Here is a 27484-nt window from a genome sequence, read left to right on the forward strand (position 1 = left end):
AGTCGGCTTTGCACCCGGAGACTACAGCTCCCAGCATAGCCCGGGGCCCGCACGCGATTAGTGTTCATGAGAACTACATCTCCCGGCGTTCCTTGGTCCCACGCGTGATTTGCTACAGGGAGGACTACATCTCCCGGCATGCCGCGGGCCGGGGTGGGGAGGGGGCACCGGCGACCGGCCTCCGCGACTTCCTGGAGTCAGTCAGGTGCCACTCCCGTAGAGGATGGACGTGTACGGGGGCGCCGGGGCCCCGGAACCCGGCGAGCATCAGGCGCTAAAGCCGTGTCTGCTGCGCCGCAACCACAGCCTCGAACAGCACGGCGTGGCGGCCTCCTGCCTCGAGGATCTGCGGAGCAAGGGTAGGCGCGGGACCGGCGCGAGGCCTGGGGGGACCCGGGGGTGGGGGGCCTGGGGCTGAGGGGATCCCCGGCCGGGTGAGCATGGCGGGCGGGGGCAAGGCGGGGTGAGGAGAGGCGACTTGGGTTTCTCGAAGCTCTTGGAGCCTCGGGACAGAAACGACTCTCGTGGACCGAGCGATGTCCCAAGTTTCAAAGCGTTTTGCAAGCGCTTTAACGTAGCGCGCGGGAGACGGGCTGTGGTGGGAAAGCGAACGGGGAGCGCTTCGCAGATTAAGGCGGACCCGGTTTAGGGACCTCGCCTGAAATCACGGCGGTCTGGGACCGTTCCCAGCCTCGGGCGTTCCTGTCACTCGGGCGCGCTGAGATGAGCCCGCGGCGGGGCGGGCGGGGCGGGCGGTTCCCACCCGCCGCTCCCGCAGGTGGGCGCCTGTGCGGGCAGGAGGGGCTGCCACCGATGTTCCGGGGCCCAGACGGGATCGCATGCTGGGCGTGGCCGAGCTGACGGAGGTTCTGAGCCCCGCGCCCACACTGTTACTAGCCGCTTGACCAGCCATCTCTCCACCCTCAGTTTTCTCCTTGGCAGCGGGTATATTTCCAGCCCGGCTTCCCAGGATTGTCAGGACTCGGAGGAGGTGATACATGCAGATAGTTTACAAGTGTTATTAGTCTGCAGAAATAAGTTGTTTAACCAGAGAAGTTCTACCTGCTCCGCGTGCGAGGGGTCCCCCAGGGATGTAGTCCCAGCGTGTGCCAGGGTCCAGTGCTTCCTCCCAGGGTCACCAAGCCCCGCGAGAAGGCAGACGGAAGCGGCCAAAGTACTGCAGATGCTTTAGGGGCATGGCTTTTGCCATGTAAGTGTTTAATTTTTTTTTCCCCCTCTCTTTTTAAATACCAGTTCTGTCGCTTAATGTGTGATCTTGGACAAGTTACTTAAGTTCTCTGAGCCTTGGGTTTGATGTCTGTAAAATAGGAATAACAATAGTACCTACCTTATAGGATTGTTAAGAGATCAAATACTCTATATGAAAAGTACTTAGAACAGTACCAGGCACATGGAAGTGTTGCATTACTGCTACTAAAGCTGTGGTGGTTATTGTAGTTTTCATTACCTACCAGGAATTCTGCTAGGCATACAAATTGAGAGTGAAAGGATGGCTGTAGTTTCCTTATGGATATTTGTCAGTTGCCAAATATTTTATTTCTCTTAGCCTATGACATCCTGGCCATTGATAAGTCCCTGGCACCAATCACCCTGGTCCTGGCAGAGGATGGCACCATAGTAGATGATGACGATTACTTCCTGTGTCTGCCTTCTAATACTAAGTTTGTGGCATTGGCCGGTAATGAGAAGTGGGCGTACAACAACTCAGGTAAGAAATGCTGGCCATGTATGGAATGATCTATGCAACACAACATCCATCGTGATTCATTTTACTGCTCAGGCACCTGGTTGCTGCTTGGCTGTTTAGGCATTTATGTAGCAAATGTTTACTGAGCACCTTCTGTATGCCAAGTGTGGTGCTCAGTCTGGGGGTGAAGGTGAGTCAGACATGGGCCCGTTCTCAAGTAACTCACAGACCGACAGCAACTAAAATGCAGCATGGCGGAGCTATCGGAGCCACAGGAAGAGTCAGGCTGCCCCAGCTGCATCCTGGCTCTGCCATTGACTAGCCGGCCCCCGTGGCCAAATTACTTGTAGCATCTCCTCACCGCAGTTGTGAAAACCAAAAATGCCTCCAGACACTGTCAAATGTCTCCTGGGGGCAAAGTCACTACCACTTGAGAACCACTGATAGAAAGCATTTAGATCTCACCCGTGTCACACAGGAAGGGCTCAATAAATGTTACCTGTCACCATCATCACTGGAGATAAAAGGGAACTAATATTGATGAGCAAGGGTCAAAGAGCCAAAGAAGTCTCTTAAGGAAAGTCCTCATGCCACTAAATTGAGGAATTAACCTTCAGCAATGGCTCTAGCAGCCACCTTTGTACTCAGCCCCAGGGACAGCAGTGGCCGCAGCTCCTCCAGTCGAGCATAAGACCAATCCACAAGCATAGACATGCTGGTGAGAATGAATGTTTCGTATACAAAAACAGAACACACCCAGAGACACAAACACGAGCCTAAAGGTAGGATCCTGGGTATGCGTGACCATACATTGGGTATAAGTAGCTTCTTTCCATAGAAGAATAAAGAGCAGTTTCATACAGAAATAAAGTGAAGATGGAAGGAGAGGGAAAATTAAGATCCTGGTTGGGGATTGGCTTTCCCATAAATCCTTGAGAAAAAGTGCTTCCTTCTCCATTGAAATTATTCTAAATGGTCAGTCCGAAGGATATGCAGACATCCTGGGGGGTTGCGTATGTTGGCGGAGGAGGTGGAACAGCACTTCAAGCTCATCTGACCGTGCGTGACTGGCCTTTTCCCCTGTGTATCAGACGGAGGTACTGCTTGGCTTTCCCAGGAGTCCGTGGACATAGATGAAACAGACAGCGGGGCAGGGGTGAAGTGGAAGAATGTGGCCCGGCAGCTGAAGGAAGATCTGTCCAGCATCATCCTCTTGTCAGAGGAAGACCTCCAAGTAAGCCTCCCCCATGGCCCACGGCCACGCGGCTGGCCTCTGCCGCCCTCAGCACTCTCTTAGTTCCCATGCCTCTTGCCATCAATGCTTTTGTTATTTATTAATTTTCACATACTTCTTAGATGACAACCAAGATTCTTCATTTCCTAATTTGCTCACCGGAGTAGGAATTTTTCAGCCCTCACCTTGCATCAGAATCACCTGTGGAGCTTTTGAAGCAAACAGATGCCCAGGCCCACCCAGACGCATTAGGCCACCCTGGGGTCCAGGACGTTCTGCCAGAGAACATGGAAGTGGAGGCGCTCCATTAAATCCCAGCTCATCTCTGTGACTTTGAGCCAGAATCTTAGCTTCTCTTCCGGCGTTACCTCTCCAGTAAAGCTGGGATAAAGTAGTATGTGTTAGTTCAAAGACATATTTATTGAGCCCCTGCCCTGTATCTGGCGTGCCTCAGTACACTGGGGTCCAGTGGTGAACAGGCAGCCACAGTCCCTGCTCTGATGGAACCAAATTCTGATGAAGGGAGGCAGATAAGACAAGAAGTGTATGACACAGGACAATGTGCTGAGCGAGGGGGCTACTTTAGATTGGGAGATCAAGGCAGTTCCATTCAAAAAAAAAGGAAGGCCCCCTTCAAGGAGGCGACCTTTTGGTTATTTTATAAATGTATATGTTTATTTTGAGTAAGTAATATGAATACATTCACATGTTTAAAAATCCAAGAGGTATAGAAGGATACCCAGGTAGCCAAAAAGTGAAAGCAGCCCAATGTCCACCAACTGATGAGTAAGTAAAATGGTAAAATGTGATATATCCGTCTACTGGAATATTACTCAGCCATAAAAAGGAATGAATTATTAACACGCACTGCAACATGGATAAACCTTGAAAACAATGCTAAGGGAAAGAAGCCAGATGTGAAAGGCCGCATATTTTATGATTGTATTTGTAATAAAAAGGCCAGAATACCCAAACCTGTAGTGATAGAATGTAGATTAGCTGTTGCCTAGGGCTGGGGTTGGTGGGGAGCTTTGAGGAGAAATAGGGAGTGACTGCTAATAGGTATGGGGTTTCTTTCTGGGGTAGTGAAAATGTTCTAATGGTTGTGCTGATGATTGCAGGGCTCTGTGAATATGCTAAAACCCACTGAACTGTACACTTTGTATGAGTGAATTGCATGGGATGAAATTATGTCTCAATAAAGCTATTGTCGGGTGTTTACAAGGAAGTCTGACCCCTGCCCCTAGCTACCAGGTTTCTCTTCCTGGAGACAAGCCACCTGTCAGTTTCCTCCTGTTCCAGAGACATTCCGCATATAAATATGTATATATTTTCTCCTCCCGTGTTACACAGTGGGAGCATATCTAGCCTGTTTTTAAAGAAGTATTTGGAGAGTATCCAGATCAGTAGATAAGAGACATCTGGTTCTTTTTTACCACTGCATACAATTACATTTCATGCATGTACCGTGATTTGTTCATCGAGTCTCCCCAACTGGTAGACGTTGGGGTTGTCATCAGACAACGCTACAAAAAAACATACACCAGTGTCGTTTTGCACACATGCCTGTGCATAAAATAAATATATAGAAGTATAGTTGATAAGCATTGGCAGGTTTCCAAGAGGTGACGATTAAGTTGAGAGCTGAAGGACAGGATGGAGCCTGCCTTGGAAAGTTGGGGCCAGCCCGGCTGGGCGTGGCTCAGCAGTTGAGCATCCACCTAGGGTCCAGGAGATCACGGTTTGATGCCCGGTCAGGGCAGATGCCCGGGTTGCAGCTCAATCCCTAGTTGAGGGGCATGCAGGAGGCAGCCGATCAATGCCTTTCTTCATTGATGTGTGTGTGTCTCTCTCTCCCTCTCCCTTTCTCTCTCTGAAGTCAATAAAGATATATTTTAAAAAAAGAAAGGCCCCGGCCGGTCATGGCTCAGCAGTTGAGCTTCGCATCGACCTAGGATCCAGGCGATCGGGGTTCGATTCCCTGTCAGGGCACATGCCTGGGTTGTGGGCCTGATCCCCAGGAGGCAGCCAATCAATGACTCTCTCATCATTGATGTTTTTATCTCTCTCTCCCTCTCCTTTCCTCTCTCTGAAATCAATAAAGATATATTAAAAAAAAAAAAAGTTGGGGCCAGAGTGTTCCAGGCAAAGGGAAGACAGGAGCAAGCTTGAGGGTTTTTTCTTAAAAAACAAGATCCCTCCCCACCCCAACACACTACAGGAGCACCACAGGCCTCACAAAATAGGAACATCAGAAAGAGTGAACACAGCCTTGTGGGCTGGGCTCCGTGGGGAAGTTCAGGGCACTCAAAGGGGACTTGCAGAGGCTGGCCGGGCAGATGAAGGAAAGGCACCACCACAGCAGGGTCTGCGGGAATGAGAACAGATGGGAGGGAAGGGAAGAAGTTCAGGAGGTACAAACCTTATGATGTAGGTACTAGTATTACCCTATTTTACAGACAATGAAAATGAGGCCAGAGAGTTTAGTAACCGCCCACGAATTTCAACAATTGGCTCTTCCTGTTATGAAGACTATTTTTGCTCTAGTATATGTCAAAAGAGTGAGCCTTCTTAAAAATTATCCTTATAGCAGATTTAGGATATAGTGAGGCCTCTTTTATTTCAGACTGGACATGTTATTTAAAAGCTTAGTATAGTTTATATTTTTAAAATAGTCTTTTAAAGCTATGAACATGTATAATAAAAATGTTTAAGATTAAAATCATTCGAAAAACTTTTGCTTAAAACAATCTCATATCAATTCATTATATAAATCATACACCTCCTTTATATTCTAATTGAGTGGGGGTTTTGTAACTGTTTTTATTGATTTCTTTAGAGAGAGAGAAAGGGAGAGGGAGAGAGTGATAGAAACACCAATGAGAAATGTCGGTCAGCTGCCTCCCTCACCCTTCCCACCCCCACTGGGGATGGAGCCCAAAACATGGGCATCGAGCCTGCAATCTGGGCATGTGCCCTGACCTGGAACCAAACCAGTGACCTCTTGGTACACGGAACAGTGCTCAACCAACTGAACCACACAGGCCAGGCACAGTTGGGTTTTTAATATCAGGATTTTGTTTAGATTTTAATGAGGCACTAGGGCATCTTTCCAAATTTTTTCACCAGAGGAAAACTGAAAAAATTGCATACTCTCTCTTGTCTCTTAAGCAGCCATATTAGGTAACTTTGGAAAGTAGATTAAATGAGTTTCTGAAACTGATGAATTTGAGAGAGATAATACCATACTTAGAAAGTACTTATAGGTTTTCTTGACCTGGCCAGTTTTTGCTCAGTGGTTAGAGCATCTTCATGCAGACTGAAGGGTCCCGGGTTCAATTCCAGCCCACGGCACGTACCTCAGTTGCAGGCCCAGCCCCCAGCCTGGGTCGGGACTTGAGTGGGAGGCAACCAATCAATGTGTCTCTCACATCGATGTCTCTCTCTCTCTCTCTCTCCCTCCCCCCCCCCTCCACTCTCTGAAAAAGCAATGGGAAAAAATATCCTCAGGTGAGGATTTTAAAAAAAAAAGAAAATACTCCTAGGTTTCTTAAAGTCCATATTTGCCTGTCAGGTGCTCATCGATGTTCCCTGCTCAGACCTGGCTCAGGAACTATGCCAAAGTTGTGTCACCGTCCAGGGGCTCCAGAACACCCTCCAGCAGGTGCTTGACCAGAGAGAGGAGGCCCGTCAGTCCAAGCAGCTCTTGGAGCTTTACCTCCAGGCTTTGGAGAAGGAGGGCAGCATCTTGTCCAAGCAGCCAGGTAGGACTCGGTGGCTGGGGAGTGACACCAACTCCGTGCCATAGAGCCTTTCCCTCAGAACCAAATGTAACGTAGTCAGAAACGGCATGGCCACGGTTGCTGGCATCTTGAAATGACGTTTCTGTCTTGTGCGCCTGATTCTTCTGATTGGTGCTTTGTGTAGCTGTGTTTCCACAGTGTGCTGATCTCCATCTCACGTCTGCTTTGCAGATTCCCAAGCTGGCTTCAGTGACAAGGGGGACGCAGTGGACACGGGTATGCGCAGAGAGAGCTCCTCCGAAATTGCCCTTTCAAGCCAGATCCTTACTGCACTGAAGGAGAAGCCTGCTCCAGAGCTGAGTTTGTCTAGTCAGGATTTGGAGGTGGGCCAGAGCCAGGGGCCCTGAACCGCAGAGAACGTCCCCCCCGGAGGTGTAGTATAGCCCTGCAGAGGCTCGCGTGGGGTTTGTTCCACCTCTGCAGACCCTGAGTCTTAGCTGCCAATTTGCCTATTGTATGCCAGAGCATTTGCAAGCATCTCGTGTAATCTAAATCAGAATGGCTTAAACAAAATGGGTGCACTCCCACAGACCATCAAACATTATTTTCTGATCCACAGTGGGTAATGAGGTGACGAAGCCTGACGGGGGCCAGGCTCAGCTTCTGACACGGCCCTGGTTCTGTCAGTGCCACGTGGAAGTTTCACAGGCAGTCGAGGCACAGACACTGTCACAGGGAAAGGCACACTCCAGGGGACCACCCTGTGCTGGCTCCAAGACCAGGGAACTAGAAGCTTGACAAAGAGAACCCATCACAGTGGGAGCTGCTTCACCTTTGTCCCTGTCCCAACTACCTCCCCATTGTTACTAGAAGGGAAGGAAGCTGTATTGACTTGAACTTGGCTAAATTTCCTGTAGGGGAAGACTCTGTAGCTGCTCCCGGTAAACTTTCCAAAGAGCCTTTCCCGTTGGTGTTTGGTAAGAGAAGGCCTGTGACAGTGTAACATGAAGGAGACCTGGCATTTCTGCAGGGACATGACAGACGGGTGTCGCCTAACTTCACGCCCCTAAAGAAGCCGTGGGAGCGGCAGGTGAGGCGAGCAGAGGTCGTGGTTCTCAGTGCTTCTTCTTCTTGCCGCAGTTGGTTACCAAGGAAGACCCCAAAGCACTGGCTGTTGCTTTGAACTGGGACATAAAGAAGACGGAAACTGTCCAACAGGCCTGTGATCAGGAGCTGAGCCTGCGCCTGCAGCAGATACAGAGTTTGCATTCGCTCAGGAACATTTCAGCAAGGAGGAACTCGCTGCCCGGGGAACTGCAGGATCCCAAACGAGCCAAACGAGACCCCTCCTAGCTGGAGCTGCAGATATGCCAAAGAGAACCCTGTGACCTTGGTTTTGTTATCAGTAAATCCCTTCAGCCTTTCAGCTACCTATATACCTCTCTGCCCCCTGCCTCAGAGCACGTTTTCCTGGGAGAGGCTGGAAGACTATTCCAGATCTCAGCGTCTCCCCTTCTACCCATTTTGAATGTCACTGCACCAATGTATCCCACCTCCTCTTACATGTTCTTATGTTCTCAGATTTAAAGTAATTGCAAAGGGCAGTGAAAAGAAATTGTCATATTTCAGACTCACTGCCCTGTTCTAAAAATAGAAATGCAGAGCTTAAACAAATAATGGTAGAGAAGGTGAGATAATAGTGTTGATTATGGCCACAATCTTGTTTCTCATGTTAATGAGCTTTTTTGTTTGTCGGTTCAAAGGCACATATTAAGTTTGCATACCATAGGGACATACAGAGAGTCTCACCATTTCTATTTGGCAATTCAGTGTTGTGAAATTATATCTGAAACTCTTTTCAGTTTCCTAATACGTTTTATCAGCAGGGAGTATAAAAGGTCATTAAATCGATTTCCTTGCGCTATGGCTCCAAGTCTCTCTGGGTGCAAAGCAGAGACTTCTGGTTTACGTTCTTCCTGTTTCTGTACAAACTTACTCTTCAGGTTTTGTAATCTGGTTTGCTGGTAGGGAAAAGATAATGGGTTATCATTGACTTGGTTTTTTTAAAAGCATTCTTAAAGGAAAATAGAATGCTATTAAGAGATACATTGGCTAATTATAAGGTAAAGAAATATAACAGTAAGTCCAGTGGGTGCAGAAGACAAACAGAACAGAAAGAACTGTTTCCTTCTCCCGTAGTCTTTAAGGAGGCTGAGATGTACTCAGCACCCTTCCACTAATGCCTCACCCTTGGTTCTCTCTCATTAGCCCCAACATTTCCTTTTTAATAGCGTCTTTTGTTATGCCTCCTTAATTATCCTCAAATGAAAGCCAGGGCTGCTAACCTGCCTACACTCGTACTCTCAACAGCACTGACAGAATACCCCAAATGTAGTATTTCAGAAGAAACAAGGAAAATTTCCAATAAAATGGCATGCATCTCAGTACGTCTCTGTCTGGACATGACTGTACCATGGGCACAATGAAGCTGTAAGAAGCTTGTAGTTAGACAAGCATCATAAATTGCCATGACTTTGACCGAGGCAGCCAGGCTTAGTGCATAGTGACTGTCAACTCAGACGCCACAAGCAGCACTGCCCTTTGTAATGGGATTTCCCCTACCAGTGACCTTCTGAACAAAATAACATCTTTTTTTCACAGGTGGCTGCATACCTGAAAAATCCAGGGAACATTTAAACTGGGGGAAATACTTTGTATTTATATATACAATAGAATTCGGTTTCGGGCTAGGATAATTTGGAACAGGTTTTCATCCATATGAATGCCCAGCATGACGTTCAAAAGTCACGCAGAATATGGGACAATTCTTCACTGTGGGGAACCGTCCCATGAATTACTGGAAGACTTGCATCCCACCTCCTGCCTCTACCTGCTCAATGCCAGTAGCAACCTTTAGGTGTTGAGACAACTAAAAGCTTCACATATTTTCAAAATGCCCCCAAAGAGGCAGTAATGCCAGCTGGGGATTTCCATAGCACCTACCGCATTGGCACCTCACAAAAGTGAGCGAGCTGGGCAAGGCATGGCTTGTCACCTCTCATTTTATACATGAGCGAAGCTGTGCTCAGCGAGGTTCAGGGACTGGCCTCCTGTCTCAATCGGGGGGCCAGGATTCAAAGGCAGGTCTTCTGGTTCTAATTCCCGTGCTCTCCACTTGTATTTTCTTATGGGTGCACACTCTTCAGTTCTACATCCAGATCACTGGCTTTGCTGTACTAATCAGTTGGAGGCAGCTCCCACCAGCAAGGGCCTGAGATGTCTACAACACAACTGCCAAAAGATTTCTAATTGCAGTCATTGTGCGGGTGGGGTAGGAGATGTAAATCAGCGTCGGGAACACCGCAGTTGGCACAATGGTAAAGGAAGCTAAGAATGGCACCTCTCTTCTCCAAGTCTCTCATATTTTTGTCACAGGCACAGCGGAGCTTTGGGTGACTGGCCTGGCGGTTGGTATTCTGTACCTGAAACTCATCAAGCATCTCCGCTGCACGGGATAATGGAAAAAGTACCCTGGGTTTGGAGCGAGACAAACCCATGTTGAATCTAACTTTTTGGGACCTTAGTTTCCAAAAATATAAGGTTAGTGTAAGGCCTCAAGATTGAAAGGACGAGGAAGTGCAGGGGACCTAGCCTAACAGACTGCAGAGCGGTTCCCTTGCACTTCCCCAGGGACAGAGATGGGGCGGGAGCAGAGGCAGGGCTGTGTTCTTAGGAGGCGCCTGGCGATGGGTCTCCAGGGCAAAGACCTCAGTCTGCAAACTCTAGCCCAAATGTGTAGAGAGCGGTTGCAAACACATTACACTGCCCCTGGTGACCATTTACCCTCCCTCCACCGCCTCCAGGCCTGCTAAAATAGAAAAGTAGCCACACAGCAATAGGCCTAAAAATAGGAGGGAGGACAGGCCGCGCCTGCCCTACGGTAGGAAAGAATGCCAGCGAAAGCAGCTGGGGCTAATGAACTCCACATTAGCCATACTCTATTCTTTCAACTCAAGTCGAATGCTGGTCCCCATTAGGCAACTGGCTGTGACAGGAGCTGTGCTAATTACCACTTACCAACCCTTAATTTCTGGGTAAAAGCAAAAGGAAAAACTAATGGGTTTTTCATTTTCCAGAGAGAAAGGAATAAAATAATAGTTGTCTGCAAAAAAAAACAAAAAAAAGAAACCTGCATTAACACAAGATTAATGTGCCTTTGCTAACCAGATTGTTTAGCTGTTTAATTTCCTAATTTTATTTATATATATTTTTTGCCTCCAGGGTTTTTCAACATTTTATTTGTAGGGTTTTGCCTTACATTATCTTGGCTGTGTCTTTTATAACTTGAGGTTTTTAAGGACTTTGAAAATGACCCAGGCTGAACACCCTTCCACTGCCTGGGTCCTCTACATAGCTGACTGCGGGGTCCTCCATCCTATTTGAAAGCCTCCAGTGAGGGAGCTAGACTCACTCCCCAGGAGCTGCTCTGGATTTTCAGATTGCAGAACCTTAAAGTTGGGTATCTGCTTGAATTAGATAACCATTGCACAATTACGCGAAGTAAAACAACAAGTTAATGCATAGATACTGGGCTTTCTTCAATATTTTCCAATACCAATGTTCCCAGAACTATAACCAAAAAATTCTAGCTTTTCTCCAGCTTACAATTATTTTACTAAGACAAACACATGTATTCTTGACCACTTAACTACTTAATTATAAAGGAAAAGGGTAAGTTATTGTTTTTATTAGGGTTATGAGAAACGAAATAGCGGGTTGCTCAGCTTTTCCTTTCTAGTCTAGAAACAGAAAATTTCCTTCTTTTTATCACCCGATTTGTTGAAGATGGGATCTACATATCCATGGGAGAAGCTACTTCTGTTAAGATGTGGGTTATCCCTTCAGCAGGTGCTGTTAAATTAAGTATCTCCCAGGAGCTTACTGGCCTGAGTTTCCTAAAGCCTGGGACAGTTTGCTGTCAGCACCGAAATATGAATAGTAGGAAGGGATTTCTGTCCAGTGCTTATGTCACAATTCTTCCTCAGCAGGCAGGGATCTATTCTGGTGATAAATGCTGGAAATAAATGCAAGAGAATGAATTAGAAATTGTGCAGGTGCTGACATCCCAGCTGTGCCCATTTGACTCTTGAACTACAGAAAGGCAGACTTTAAGTCTACCAAAAACCTGATAGTAGGAAATTACCCCAATTTATTAATCACGAGCATATTAATCTAGTCTAACACGCAGCTGGTGCCAGTTAACATTTTATTAATTCCCCTGAGCTAAGGTAGGCTTGGCCTTGATGGATCGCCCAGCAGCATCGTTAGTTTAGCCTCATTATGCTTCCAACATTACTTAGTTCAAGTTAAAATCCCAGGCTTAAGGACTGTGTGTGCATGACCTTCACCGAAACTGAAAAACAAGGGCCATGCTTTCTTCTAGAAAAACCTTGTAAGACAAAGTTCTGAAGGTTAGATGGTCTTTCAGGCAGACCTCTTCCACCAGTGCGCTGACCCAATTACTGGTCTCCTAAAGCTGCTGTGTTTGGAAATGTGGATGCTATTAAGGCTCTTCTGTCACATTATACTTTTACTCAGCAAGCGATTATGAATATGAACTCAGCTCTGCAGAAAACAGAACGGTCAGCAGTCAGACCCCGAGAGTGCTCCCCTGGGGTCCGGGAAGAGAACAGTATCACAGAGTCCTCCGGCCAGCCTTTGCCGGTTTCCTCAGCGTCAGGCCTGACCCTCAGAAACTTCTCCTAACTCCAGGTATGAATCGCTAGGCTTTAAAGTTTAGCATCTAAAAACCTCACCCTGGAAGTTTACTTTAGAACCTATGACTGAAGAGTTGTAAACGTGCATAATTAAGCAAGGATTTGGGTGCTATGGGGGAAGAACTGAAAACTTGATTAGGGTTTTGAAACGGAACAACTTGTGCAGACCAAAATCCTGGTCCACCCGGGGCTCAACGGTGGCTCTGCATATCCCAGAAAAGGAACTCCCCTCCTCTAACACTCACTCACTGTCCCTCTGCGGGAAGTGACTGAGGAATGGGGGAACACACAATTATACGCATAATACATACTGATACGTGTGCACCTGTCTCCGAACGAGGTCCGGGCCCTGGCACTGCAGGTTCTCAGAGTAGGAGTTGGAGCAGCAGGCTACACAAGCTGGGCAGCAGCGCTGCTGTTTCGGGTTTGAACTCAACCTGAAGCACTCACCCCTGAAAAGAATTCTAACAAATTAACTTACTAATTAAAGCTAGTATGTGTTTAACAGCAGGTTGGAATGTAACTTTTATAAACTTGTCAGTATGATGTCTGCTTAATAGCATGACATTTGTTTTTAAATTAATTTTTGCTAAATCATGAAGAATAACCGTTTTGCTCTTTGAGCACTGCTAAAAATTTGCTTTTAGTATGAGGGAAACATTTTTTAAATTAGACAATTTATATCAACAGAAACTGAAATAAGATGTTATTCTGAACTCTTAAATATGCAGTCTCTTGCTACATATCTGATTTTAAATCAAAGAAAGGCAGACATAATGAAGGTGGAGGGAAAGCCCCATGGCTGCATTGTGTACAATACGGCAAAACCCACAAAAATCTATCAAAAACATTCGCCCTGGGTTCCAGATTACTCAAGACGCTCAGTATCGGGGATTACTGGAGTTTAAATAAAAAATACTTTTCAAATTACACAGAAACAAGAAGACAACTGCATAAAGAAAGGTCACGGCTGCTTAATACATTTTATTTGGATCCATGGTTACACTTCCTTGCACGCGTCATCAGTGGAGTTTTACTTGCAGGAGGAGAAGGTCTTCCAGAAGAAATTCTTGCAGGGCACCTTCTCTGGGGGCGTGGACTGCTGAGGGGGCGGGCCTCCCTGCCGTTTGGACACCTCCCTGGCTTCCCCTCCCATGAAGGGCGCTGCACCGGCCTGGGAGGTCCACTCGTACCACCAAGCAAGGAAAGTCAACAGGCTGTTTTTCTTTATTTCTGCCACTTCCTGCGTATGCTTTTAAAAAGAAGCAGAGGGCAAAGAAAAATCAACCACCTGGCTCAGCCAGCGCTTGAAGATAAATCCTTCCTTCCTTCCAAAAAATTTACTCCAGAGCCATAAATCACATATCCATTTAAGAGATGAGCAAGTTAAGAGAACACCTTAACGGCACTGCTGCAATTAGAGAAAAGGGAAAGTTAAGAATTTTCAATCAAGGAAAGAAAAAGACTTATTTTGCCCATAATCTTTGCTGAGGACCTTAATTGGAAGAGGCCAGGAGATCTATTGTTTTCGATCTATCATTTTCCCCGGTAAGTGACTGGCAACTAAGAAGCCCCCAGGGTGATCAGGCCAACTGAGCACGGCTTCCCCATCTCTGGTCTTACTCCTGGCTGTCCACAAATTGCTCTTCAAGGCAGATCAGACTGAGATGTTACATTCTGGTCTTTCAAACTCCTTAAAAAGCTTCCAGGAGGAATCTGATGATAAATGATTTGTCTGAAACTCATCTGGTAATTTCAGAGAAAAATCCATTTTTAATGGTCAATTTTATATACTCTTCTTGGAACTTTTTCAAAATGGAAAAAAAGAGAAGAAAAATAAATCACTTCATGGAGTTACGAGTTCTCACAATGAAAAATGTAACGCTGTCAGTTCCTCTGAGCCAGTGAGAACATATGCTGTGTATACAAATTAAGGTTCCAGAAGTGTGTGTGTGTGTGTGACTAATACTGCAGTGAGCTCCACGACTGCACTGCAATAGCCTGGTGCAATCAATGAACATTCCGAGACCAGCAGGCGGAGACCGCAGCATGAAGACACTCCTCTTGAGTTCCAGAACTTTCAACTTCCTAGGCTGGGACAACGGAAGGTAAACGAGACTCTGGTCTGTGTGGACACCACAGTACCGCAGGGCCGCAGGGGAGCACTATGAAGGTCAGCCCTGTAGCCTGTCCTACACACTCAGCCACGCGGACGCTGGGGAGGCCACAGGCACGGCCAAACAGACCAGGCAGCATGCAGCGAGTGAGGGACTACTCACCCCGCCGTCGCTGTCCCGGCCTTTCAGGGGAAGGGCGGCGGTGGCTGCGGAGAGCAGCAGCAGCAGGCAGAGGGGCAGCGGCATGCTGCGGGCAGGCTGGCGCTCCTCTCCGGCTCTGTGGCCGCTCATCTTTCTCGGCAGCCCTGAAATCGGTGCTTTGTGGACGTGGGTCTCTTCTTTGGAGACGGGGGCGTATTTTTAGCTCAACCTGCAGCTGTTTTTTTGTATACATACCTGTGTAAAGCCTGCACCCCCCTTCCCTCACACTCGAGCAGTGACGCATATGCCAGAGCAATCAGTGGCTACAAAAGCACTTTTGGATGGGACGTAACCCTTCATTAAAGACGCGGGTCTTTCTTTGCCTGTGCTTAGAGCAGATTTGCTCTTCCTTTGCAATTCATGTGCACTTGCTTCTTAAGTTCACTTCCTCATAATCATGCCTACAGAAAGCAGGAAGCCGTGAGGACAAACCGAGTGATTTAACACAGTATAAACAGCCTTGGATAAGGAGCTGACAATCTGAAATTTTGCCCATAGAAGAGTAGCACTGACTCTGCCATGAGCAGAAGAAACAGGGAGGCAATGAGGACTCAGGGGGCCGCTTACAGCATCGCCTGGTTTCACCAAATCACAGGCAAGGACAACCAAGTGCTCGTCCCCCAGCCTTCAGGGAGCTGATCCTCTAATGTTTGATGCAAGAATGTGTTTCTGAAAAGAGGTACAATAGGAACTTTGATTGAAAGAAAAAACAAAGACTGTTCATTCTAAAGGGCAGAATAGGACCCAGATAGAAGGTGGAAGATTTTTGTCTAGCAACAGAAGAAACTTGTAAAGATTAGCGTCCAAAACAGAGAGGGCTCTCGTCCCTGGAGGTCAGCGGAGCCTGGGGAACCACACGTCAGAAATGCGGTAGAAGGGGTTCCCAGTTGGCAGGAAGATGGACTAATGACTTCTACGGGTTCTCTATAAACTCCACAGTTCAGTACAGGGAACAGCATGTCCCGATTGACTTTTCCTGGACATCGGCTGTGTATGAGGCAGAGCACCCCTTTCCAGCACATTCCAGCTATTGCCATGCAGAAAGGGATGCTTTGAAACTCCCCTGGCTCATAATTTCAGTAATAAAAAACACGGATCTTTTATTTCAAGCTTTTTGAGGAACTGGTATAACAAGGAAGACAACAAATATCAGTAGTGTAAACTGCCCCACCTATGTTAGCAGGCCACATTCATTCTAGACATCTGCCTCCTTAGGGTTGACTGCCTGGCTATATGGTCAGGAGGTCTCGTCAAAGTTCAGATGAGCTCCAGGGCTCTGAGGGAGCAAGCCCATGAAAAAGAGTCCTCTAGAACTCCTTTTTGCCAACTGTCATCAAAGATGGAGTCATAAAGGATGACCGACATTGCCCTGTACATCCAGAGTAAACTGAACCCTAACTGGACCACACAGTGGGGACGAGGCAGCCCCTGAGAGCACGGGGAGTGAAATCAGCTATTTCTTAGCAAGTCTGACCGCCCCTGCATCACAATCCCTGAGCAACGTAAGAGCATTCGTCTAAGATACAAGCAGGCCATACATAAATGTGCCAAACAAACCAAAAGATTACATGAACATCAAGTCACCATTCCCATCTGGCTAGAAAATGTAATATCAAAATACTCGTGCCAGCAGGGAGGCGCCCTCTGTGACCCTCTAATCAGAGACAGGTCACCCATGGCGCACGCAGGCTCACCGACTCACGTGTACACCTTGTTCCTGGAGCTGTGGAAATCTATAAAAATAAGAGGCATTATAAAGCCTCTTATTGTCACATATACCCTGGCTGTGAGGTAATTTTAACCCTATGTTACTGGTAACCACACAAAGTTTCAGAAAGTCATACAACTACTAGAGTGGCAAAAGCAGGATGCAAATCTAGACTTGGCAACCTTTGGAAAGTCCATAGTATCTAGTCTCTAGACTCAACTTGAGAAGCTGTGTGATTTCCTTTTTCCTTCACTGATGTGACACAGAGATGTACCAATTAACATCTAAGATCAGTTATTTGCAGAAGCTGAAACTAAAGTTTGAATTCAGTGCTTTACTATGACCACAGCTTATCATCTTTTTTTGACACAGACTTTAGGATGTCTTTGGATAATCATATTTGGCAAGCCTTTTTTTCTCTCGCCCCCTCTCGAGTCAGCACCCCAAATGGTCTGTAGATCCTCGGCAGTTGGTTAACCTCTTCAAGCTTCAGCTTGCTCACCAGGAAAACGGGGATAACCAAATACACCCTGAACAAGCTGTGGAAACCCAGTGAGGTATGACAGGGAGCACCCAGAGCAGGCCTGGCACACAGAAAGGGCTCTGTAATGCCAGGCCCTGCTCTTCACCCCTACTGCCCCAACAGGAAAAAGGCACGCCCTGGACCTCTAAGAAACACCGAAAAGAAGAACTGGGGCTCCTGGAAGCATCACCTCACAAACTAAGACAGAGGACAACATCCTGAAGCATTTGGAGTCATAGACCAGGTCTTCCTCTCAACAAAACTTATTCCCAGCGGAACCACAGTTTAATTACAAAATCCAGAGGAAAATCACATCTATTTGGAGAAAATCACCTTTAAATAAGTAAAAAGAACCATTTCCCAACATCAACGTTTTTACCTTGTGATCAACAAGTAACATGGGTTTAAAACATCGGTAATCAAAAGAACTAAATTCATCTTTCAGGAATTGTCAGCCTGAAAAATTATGTAAAAGAATAACTATAATTTTGCTTGGAAAAAATCAACCATATTTAACTACTAAGACAATTTTATTAGTTGCAATAGATATAATTTCCAATATACACCATTCAAACACGAACCTTTTTATGTGGTTCAATAATACACGGTATGGGAGTATTTTGCTTAATAGTTTCCAGTTCTCTTTGAAACTAGCGTTCGCGGTCAGAGACTTGGAAAATACGGCACAAAAAGCCTCCTGGCCTTCTTTTTAAATCTCCACTTATCCCTTCAAATTTCCCTCTGTGGCAACGTGCGTCCTTGGTGGCTCTCCCTGCTGAGGGCTTTTTCCAGCCGGCGAAGGCCTTGGACTCTCACGCTCCGCGCCCCCAGCCCCCGCTGGCACCAGTGAAGCCCTGCTCGCTCCCTCTAACTTCTTCTGCTTCTTTGCTTTTCGTTCCACGTTACACTGAGCGAGCTCTTCATTTTTCCCTGTGATGTATTTTAGCTACAAAAAATTTTTTAAATTATATTTTTATCTGGTTGTAAAGCCATTTCACACCCTCTCCCAACCACTCCCGCTCAAAGAATTTGGGTGGAAGAGCCTGGGTCACATTCCTTAGAGTTAAGCAGAGCTTCACATTTTTTCTGGTAGCAGGAACCAATTGCAAAAGTCAGCTCACTGCCTCTCATGTATGCTTCCAGACAGGAAGGAGTTCCTCAAGTAATCACTGAATTAAAACCTGGGGCTTGCGGAAGGTATGCCAATCACAAATATACTTCACAAAGCACAAATCTGGTCAAATCCCCCTAAATTTATCCAACTAAAATTATTCAGCAACTACTATGTACCACATACTAGAAACACAGGTAAATAAGACAAGGTCCCTGCCTTCAGGGAGACTTAGTCAAATGCACAAATTTAACTGCATATCTTCATTACTAAGCTTCTATCAGATGAAAAAAATTAAGAGTCCAAAATAAATACAGTATTCTGACATAAACAAGTAAGCAATAGCAGATAACTTTGCAATTAATACTCTAAGAGGACGTGCATTGGCCGTTCCTTTGTAAAAGAAAGAAACTGCTCACCACAGCTGACCAAGTCACAGTTAGAACTCAGAATTTACTGATTCACAGCACGCCAGGCTCCTCAGCTAGTTCACTTGGGAATTATACCATCCTTAACCTTGACTTAAACTTTAGAGAAAGGATGATAGAAGAGCAAAGGCCAAAAAGAGCCTAGTAGAAGCAGCACTGATTCGGGGTTAGAAGGTCAAGGTTGAGCTGTGAACCAGAGAGCTTCGTATTTAACTGGAAAGCTACCAACCCCACTTGCCTGGCCTGTAAAATGGGCTAATAAATCGTGTTGTTAAAAACCCTCATAGAGTGATTGTGAGGCTTAGTTAATGTGCGTTAAATATCTATAAAAGCCCCTGTAAATGGTCAATTGCTATAGAAAATCATTCAACAACTACTTATTGAGCACCTACTTTGTGTCAGGCCCTATTCTAAGCACAGCAGATGGAGCTGAGGAGAAAGGCAGAAGTCTCTGCCCTCGTGGAGCTAACATTATAGGGAGGAACAGAAAGTATTTTAACTGCTAGGATCAGACTAAGGAAACCTCAGAGGTGTCCTGGATCTGCCATCGGCACAGCCACTAGGCTGGGATGATCACAGCATCACCTGTAAAACGAGGGCTTGGTCAAAATGACTTCTAGACTTCTTTGAAAAGACAGGATCTTTCCTGCCCATCCCAGCTATACAGATACCCTTTCCATACCTGGCCCCTCAGGAAAACTGTGGGCACCATAAAGAAACTATCCCCACACACTCTAACCTGTGACCCATCTCTGACATCATGCTGTAAATGAAACATGGGACCAAAGTTTTGAGATATTACAAAAAGGCAAACTATGAAATCTAGAGAGTGCTGATTAGAAAATTTCAAATTGGCTTGGCAAGATCCATCTTAATGAAAGGAAGCCCATAAATTATGGGCAGGTCTGATTGGTTCAACCATCTCCCGTTTTTAATGCAAGGTGCCCCGGGGAATCACTGCACGGCTGCGAGTGATTAATTGGAAATAATGTATTCTGATGGGAAAGGGGAGTGAGGGAAGAAATTCATCTCTCACCAGTGAATTACTCCTCCTGGCTAAGAGCTTCACATCTTCCGTGTTAATTGTGCTTCTTTTCGCATGTCTGTAGAAAGGGCAGAAACAATTCACCAAAATGTTTGGTATTATTTAAAGTTTTGATGAAACACAAAAGTTCATGGTCAGACTTCAGGCTAGCAAGCATCTCTAAGTAATCCATCTTTTCAGATTAAGGTCATTAAGCAACAGTGACACAAAAATGAATGAAGTGACTAGCTAAGACACCAATTAAATAAAAAGACCAAGAGAAAGCAGAAGCCCATCTGTCCACCTCCACTGCGGGCCAAGGATGCCTGAGGGATAGAGGCATGGAAAGGAGTCTGAGGCATTAACCTTCCAAAGGAACCCACTTGGTCGCAATGGTCACAGAAAAGCAAGGTCACTGTACACCTTGAGAGAAAAGAGAAATTGGCAGTCTCACAATACAAAGACCACCTCTGCTTAAAATAGCCCGGCCAGTGGCTGAGCGTCAATCCAGGAACCAAGAGGTCACTGTTCGATTCCCGGTCAGGGCACATGCCCCGGTTGCAAGCTCAATCCCTAGTGGGGGCGTGCAGGAGGCAGCTGATCGATGTTTCTCCTCAATGTTCCTATCTCTCTATCCCTCTCCCTCCCTCTCCCTCTAAAAATCAATAAAAACATATTTAAAAAGACAGAGAGACATTAAATAAATGAGTGAAGAAAATTTCCTTGAGGCATGGCTCCACTCAAACCAAGATCCTGAAGCTCTTCTCCAAGGGCTAACTTACAGGAAAAAGCTTATGCAGATGTCTCCTAACACAACCCATTTCCCCACAAGGAGGTAATGTGTTCCCTCAACCTTGACAAGAGCCTGGTTAGAACAAAGAACAACATTTAAACCAGACTCTGTTTCTTGCTCATAACTTGGACTCAAACTCTCATTCCAGTCCTCTTATGTTTGCTTTAAAAAGTAATTGAGGCTTGGCCCGGTAATTCAGTTGGTTAGAGGATCGTCCCAAAATGCCAAGGTTGTAGGTTTGATCCCTGGTCAGGGCACATACAAGAAGCAACCAATGAAGGCATAAATAAGTGGACCAACAAATCAATGTTTCTCTCTCTCTCTCAAATCAATAAATTTAAAAAAATTTAAAGGTACCTTGAGATAATAAGCTCTATTCAATAATTTACTTAAGGATCATGCTGTCCAAAGGGCAACTGTGCTGAAGTAGAGGAACCCTGCTCTAAGTGGACAAAACTTCACCTTCAAATCAAACCTACTTATTTACACTTTTGTGTCTCCCTTTGTAATAAAGAAGTTCTATTTTCAAAAAAAAGGGAGAAAAGAAATGGCAAGTAAAGGTGATAAATGTATTTCACAGGAGACATGGGGTGGGAGGATAATGGGCCACACGTAAGATTAACAATGAATAATCCATATGAGCTATCAGTATCCCATAATATTATCTTATCCCTTTTGGCCAAGCTGAAGATGCTAAGCGGTTTTTAGGGACTCATATATACAGGAACAGGAAAGATTTAGAGCCTGCCCTCTGAGAACCTTCAGCTTTAATTCATTCAAAATATTCACCCGAGAAACAGCTACTAGGAGCAAGGTGAAAAGTATGGGGTGTGGGAGAGGCTGGCACCAAATCAGAAGCGGTAGCAAATTAGAAAGCTTTGGCCCTTTCAGGCCTTAGTCATTCAAATTGCTTCATAAAAGCAATTCGTTGCAATTGTTTTCAATTACGTGAGGTACTAATTGAAGAGATGAGTATAAATCACCTGTAAAAGCTAAAGCTTCACCAGCTGGAAACAAGTCACCCTCTTTTCAAGGAGTGTGCGTCTCACTCGGAACAAACGTGGCAAATGGGAGCCTGATGTGGACCCACGCTGTCATTATGCAGCCACCTGGGAGCAATCACCGCCTGTAGCTCAGTGCGGCGGGGGAACCAGACCCTAGCATCACCCCATCCTGCAGAAATGGTCTTAAAAGCATGCATGCCTCGCACATTCATGCCTTTTTAACCTGGAACTGAAGAACTTCAGTTCTCTTAACGAAAAATACTTGGGAAACTTCAAAAAATACCAAATCAAGTCTGAATAGATGTGATTAAAGCAGATGTTATATTCTTGAGAAATCATGATTGGAGATGAGCCTCCACAAAATACAAAAAAAATGAATAGCCAAAGCTCTCCTGAAACAGACCCGCAGGTGGGGAGTATCGACAGAATGCAAACAAAGACAGCGGCTCTTTACCTACCTTGCAAACATTTCAAGGTCTTGGGCAAAATTTTCTGGAAGAGAAAAAGAGATGTGCTTCAGCTACCTTATCTCAGTCTTATTTCAGGAGGGAAAGTGCAACCTGTAGTAAGTACAGTGACTTAAAACAAACACACTTCCGGCGGCCCTGCGGCACCGACGCCTTTAGCTCTTTGATTCATTACGGCCCCCTTGTCCTTCCGGCGCCCCTGACCTTCATTATAAGCTCTCTGGTCATTGTGGCTACACCCTTCATTCCTAGAAACTATCCCTTAACTTTACATTTTGCTACAAGTTAGGGCTTGTGAGGACATTAATTCCCTGTGAAGTCAAGCAAATACCAATGCCGCAAGTTCACCTGTCAAATAAACTACGGGTGATATAAAAACGTTATAAAGCAATGAAATAAAAAATTTAATGTCTAATGTTCCAGGCAGTTTAAAACAATAAAATAAAGGTGCTAATGCCCCAGTGTTAGTGTAATAGGAAAAAATAGCTCTTCCATAAACTACCCAAATCTGACAGCCAAGAAAAGAACTGTTTTATGAACAGTGTCCGGTGATAATGTCCTGTCTGGTGGTGACATGGTGGTGACACGCCCCTCAGCACCCACCCACACATTTCTCCCAGGCACATCGACCCCTGGGGCTTCTATACAGAGACAGGAAGGCCAGGGCTTCGTACCGCACTGCCGGAACGTCACCTCGGAAATCGCCGCGACGGTCTGCTTGCTGAGCCGCACCTCCTTGTCCGAGGCAATCTCCTCGCAAAGACAGCCCACGGTGTAGTGGACTGCTGCCTTCAGCCTCTGCAGCAGAAACCAAAACACCTCATGGGGGAGGTTACAAATAAGAGCCTTTTCCCTCTTAAAAAATTAAGACCAAGGAGAGGGCCTGCTCAGTCCAATTTCTGCAGCACTTTCCATAATGGCTCAGTGACTTCTCAAGTGTACTAATAAATTAACGAGGCCCTCTGGAGTGTGACTTGTAGAAACATTACTTCCTGGTTAATGGTTATGATTTAGGTCAAGTAAAAAAGATAAGGAATTACGATGGCAGGTCAGCGGGGACAGAAGTCAGATGGCACTTGCAAAGGATCTGCGTGACTTGACTCAGTCCACAAACGTGCCCCAAGTTCCCACTGAGTAAAGGCATATGTTGGGTGCTTGGGGAGCACAATGAAAAACCACACGGGGATTTCTTGCCTGGACGGGGGTTAATCAAACAAATGCAAAAGGACCCCTTCCCTCTGCTGCAGGACCCTGCAGCCCCACACCTGCACGGGACGAAGGATGAATGATCAGGATAGAACCGGAAAGGTTCGGGAAGGCACGTCTGACCCTCCTTTGAGTGTTGGTTTGCTATCCCACCTCTGCAGGACCCTCAGAGCTCCTCGGCAGCCCCTTCAGGTATGGAAAACGTCTCTCTTCCCCACGCAGAGAAGCAAAACAAGCTAAGCCAAGGTCTCAGTCTCAGATCAACAAACCTGTGTATACTCCATCTCTGTGCTGGACACAGAGCTGAGCGGGACATGGAGACAGCCGAATCCAAGACAGCAAGTGTTCACAGTAGAGGCAAAAGGAGGAACTGCAGGAACACAAGTCCAGGACCCCGAGGAAAGCGACAGGCAGATAAGTGGGGCACCCAGCTTCCTTAGTTTCAGATCTCACAAGGCTAGGTAAACTGAGGATTTGGCCGGAGGAGACAAAGGGACCATCACCCTGGGAGGGATAAAGACCCTCCAAGGTCATCTTCTTTAGGTATGTGTGGGATGGGGTCAGGGTGAGAGAATGGGACAGGGGTCCTTCTGAGTGCTCCAGGCAGTCTTCTCTGTCCCTCCTCCTTCCCAGCCCCCTGGATGGGCTAAGGGCCTCTTCAATGCCACAGATGCATAGAGCTAAACCGCTACACTCTAAACTCCGCAAGGACAGGACGGCGTCAGTTTTGTTCACCACTATCCACCTAGTGCCAAGAACAGCTGCTTGAATGAATGGTCCTCAACCTGCTCACCAGCGCTTAGAGAATGAAGCTCAAACTTCTCAGCCTGGAAGCGGGAGGAGGGCAGTAAAGGGGGTCAAATATATGGTGACAGAAGATCTGACTTTGGGTGGTGCACAGCTAATGTATCATAGAACTGTACACTTGAAACCTATCTAACTTTATTAACCAGTGTCACCCCAATATGTTAAATAAATAAATAAAAAACTTTCTCAGCCCATCTTTGTAGTCTTACTCATTTAATCAGTATGAACGTACTGTTTACTGATGGCCAGGCTCGGTACCAGGGGCTGGGAACACACAAGTGAAAAGGACAGGCCTCATCACCAAAGGTGTATCTCCCACTACACCTCTGCCAGGAATGGGCTCTTCAAAACCATCAGTGTCACCGAAGACGAAGCTGGAGAGCTGCTCCAGGGAAGACCAGAGAGAAGGGACTCCTGAATGCAATGCATGATCCTGGGATGGGTCCCGGGTGAAGGAAAAAGACCACGAAAAGAAACATCTTTGGGCCCAGCCGGATGTGGCTCAGAGGCTGAACATCGACCTAGGATCCAGGCCATCGGGGTTCAATTCCCGGTCGGGGCACATGCCCGGGTTGCGAGCTCGATCCCCAGTCGGGGGCGGGCGTGCAGGAGGCGGCCGATCAATGACTCTCATCATTGACGTTTCTCTCTCTCTCTCTCTCCCTCTCCTTTCCTCTCTCTGAAATCAATAAAGATACATTAAAAAAAAAAAGAAACATCCTCGGGGCGAATGGGGAAACGTGACTATGGACTGGGCGTCACCTAACGGAACTAGAATTTTATCAGTACTGAGCTTCCTGAGTGTAATAGCCGAGATTACGTTGGAGAATGCCCTGTCTTTGGGAGATGCACTCTAAAGTATTAACATGCAAAGGGGATGTGTCAAGAACCTGCGATTAATTCTTAAATAATTCAGGAAAAAAGGAGAGAGTAAGTACCGCCGTAGGTTAACAACTGGCGAGTGGGGGCGAGGGGGGTATGGGTGTTGAGAACATGGGTCTTGGAGCTTTTTCTGAAGGTTTCTCAAAACAAAAGAGAGGGTCAGGGGAAGAGCTTCTGAAGTCCAGCACGTCCCAGGACGGACACCCCCGGGCGGGGCTCATCCGCGTGTCCCTTCGGGCTGTCGCCCGGTTCCCTCTTTCCAGCCCCTTCCAGCGCTAGGATCTCCTGCCTCCGCCACGCGGAACTCACTCCCGCGGCCGATGACAGGCGGGGCTGAGTCCCCGCACCGACCCCGACTTTCCACGTAAGGAAGCTGAGTGTGGCACAGTCACCACCACCCTCGGGGAGCCGAAGGGTGGACGGCGGCGCCGGGCGGCGCTGGCTTGCGCGCAGCTCCGAGGCCGGCTGCTGCTCTGCAGGACCGAGCGGGCACCGCTGGCTGTGGCCAACATGCCAGGGCTCGTGCCCCGCACCGGGCACCGCGCTAAGAGCTTTGCCTGGACGCCCTTCGCCGCTCCCGTCCCATCCTCACACCCGGTCTGTCCGAGAAGGGAGGCCGAGGCCGCCGCAGGGCCCGACAGCCAGACGCCCGCGCGCGCCGCACCGGGCAGGCGTCGTCCTCCTGCCCGCGTTACCGTGGAAACCGTCTCCTAGCACCCAGTTACCCTCCCCACCCCCACCCCACCGCGATACGCATGCGCCGGCGCCGCCGCCGGAGCCCGAGCCGGCCCGGGGGCGCCCTCGGCCCCTGAGGGGGGGGGGGGCGGACACCGAGGCGAGGCCCGGCCGAGGCCTCCGGGGTTTCCCTCTCCAGAGGCTCGACGCCGTCGTCCCCAGCCCAGCCGGGCCGCGGTCTCCCTGTACCTGTCGATGAGAGAATCGCTGCTGCTCCTCAGCCCCGTCCTCCTCCTCCTCCATCACAGCGGCGGATCCGGGCGGGCGCGCAGGCGGCGACCTGGACGCCGGCGCAGTCGGATTTCCCGCCGCGGCGCCCGGCGACGGGCCGCGCGGAGGGACAAAGCGCGAAGCTCCACGCTCCCTGGCGCGCGCGCGCCCCCCCTGGCGGCCGCTGCGGGAAGGGCCCTTCGCGGTTCGCCTGTTCCAACCCCTGCTCTGCTTTAGGGGGCGAGGGGACCAGCGAGCTCCCTGTGGACCCCAGACCGGCTCCTTGCCCGGCACAGCGGGAAAGAACGTGTGTGTGACAACAGCATTGTTCCCCAACATTCTTTCTTTCTTTTTTTTTTATAGAGGGGAAGGAAGAGAAACATCCATGTGAAAGCAAGGAATCCATGGGCTGCCTCCTGCACGCCCCCTACCGGGGATGGAGCCCGCAGCAGGGATCGCGTCCCCAGCGGGGGCATGTGCCCTGACCCGCGATCAAACCAGCAAACTTTCTGTGCTTGGGACGATGCCCAGCCCACTGAGCCACACTGGCCAGGGCTGTGCCGCATCATTTTTTGTTTTTTAATATATCTTTATTGATTTCAGAGAGAGGAAAGGAGGGGGAGAGAGAGAGAGAAACATCAATGATGAGTCACCGATCCACCGCCTCCTGCATGCCCCCAACTGGGGGATCGAGCCTGCAACTCGGGCATGTGCCCTGACTGGGAACTGAACCTCGATCTCCTGGATCCTAGGACCACGCTCAACCACTGAGCCACGCCCGGCCAGGCCACAGCATTCTTTACTGTAACTTCCATACAGCTCTAACTTCCCTGTGCCTTGCAAAATCCACTGTGAGTTTTTATAATTCTGCAGCTGGCTGCAGTGTTAACAGAATCAGACCACCAGTGAAGGCTTGGTCACCAATCCATTCAGCCAGTAAGTCGCTCACCTCGTTGCCACTGAAAAAGAAGTATAGTTTTGATATGAACGTTGACTGATTCTCCTTTATGTTTAAGAAGTGAACGTGAAACAATGAAACCCAAGCTTGGATTTTCACTGCCTTCGAACTTTCTCCGGTAATTTTCCACCGTCCCAATGTCATGCTTTCCGAGCTTCACTTCGTATCTCGATGACACGAGCAAGGGAATTCTTTGCTCAATCAAATAATAGCGTTCAAGTACTGGAACAATATTTCCTCAATGCTTTGCGCTGTTCACAATGTAAAGGCTCCAGACAAGGTACACGTTCAAGCCTAACCTGCATAATTAACATTTTCCACATTACTTCGTTAACAGTCAACAGCAAATCGAGCCCTGATTTGTAGCACTTGCCGATTTCCGTGGTGTAAATACTCCCATCACTGCCAATTTCAAACTACCACTGTGGAGCCACGAAACTCAGAATTGGGAAGGGGCGCTTCACCCACCATATAGATACGATAGATGTAAATAATGTCAAGAAAATAGGTAGAAGAAAAATGTACAATATAGCACAATATAGCAACATAATTGGGAATGATGAGTTTTGACTTTTCATCACCTTTGTTTTTAATGTAACTTATTTAAGCCCTGGTTTATGTACCTTAATTTTTAGTAATGTCTGTTTGTGTCTGGTTTTCAGAATTCCTGAAAATTTATTTATTTATACTTTTTTAATTTATTGCTTCACAGAGTCCCAGTGAGAGCCCCAATACCTGGCGCATCACCAGTGTTCATTAAAGCGTTACTGAAAATCTGAATCTCACAGGCAGGCTGGACCTTCAGAGCACCAGCACTGCAAGAACCCCGACTTTTTTTTTTTTTTAAG

The 27484-nt window shown here is 47.3% G+C and overlaps 2 protein-coding genes across 4 annotated transcripts; one reads left to right on the forward strand and one right to left on the reverse strand.

Moving 5' to 3' along the window:
* The first annotated feature begins 146 nt into the window (after positions 1–146).
* DFFA (DNA fragmentation factor subunit alpha) lies at positions 147–9129 on the forward strand. Its single transcript, XM_081144785.1, has 6 exons — positions 147–359; positions 1568–1729; positions 2800–2942; positions 6517–6706; positions 6917–7068; positions 7826–9129. The coding sequence occupies exons 1-6, from the start codon at positions 224–226 to the stop codon at positions 8036–8038; spliced, it is 996 nt and encodes a 331-aa protein (XP_081000911.1). The 5' UTR covers positions 147–223; the 3' UTR covers positions 8039–9129.
* Positions 9130–13427: 4298 nt separating this feature from the next.
* On the reverse strand, positions 13428–25790 carry LOC308560248 (centromere protein S-like). 3 transcript variants are annotated; one of them, XM_081144055.1, is made up of 6 exons: positions 25658–25783; positions 23314–23414; positions 22513–22636; positions 21830–21863; positions 19587–19653; positions 17523–17957 (listed from the first exon to the last, which is right to left on the reverse strand). In XM_081144055.1, exons 2-6 carry the CDS (start codon positions 23326–23328, stop codon positions 17733–17735), a joined length of 465 nt encoding a protein of 154 aa, XP_081000181.1. In that variant the 5' UTR covers positions 23329–23414; positions 25658–25783; the 3' UTR covers positions 17523–17732. The 3 variants fall into 3 exon arrangements, with proteins under 3 accessions (XP_081000180.1, XP_081000181.1, XP_081000179.1); XM_081144054.1 differs by lacking the exons at positions 17523–17957; positions 23314–23414 and adding an exon at positions 13428–13714 and having other exon boundaries at positions 25658–25790; XM_081144053.1 differs by lacking the exon at positions 23314–23414 and having other exon boundaries at positions 25658–25790.
* Positions 25791–27484: the final 1694 nt, after the last annotated feature.

Source organism: Miniopterus schreibersii (assembly GCF_964146895.1).
Source record: "Miniopterus schreibersii genome assembly, chromosome: 8".
In the NCBI taxonomy this organism is placed as follows: Eukaryota; Metazoa; Chordata; class Mammalia; order Chiroptera; family Miniopteridae; genus Miniopterus; species Miniopterus schreibersii.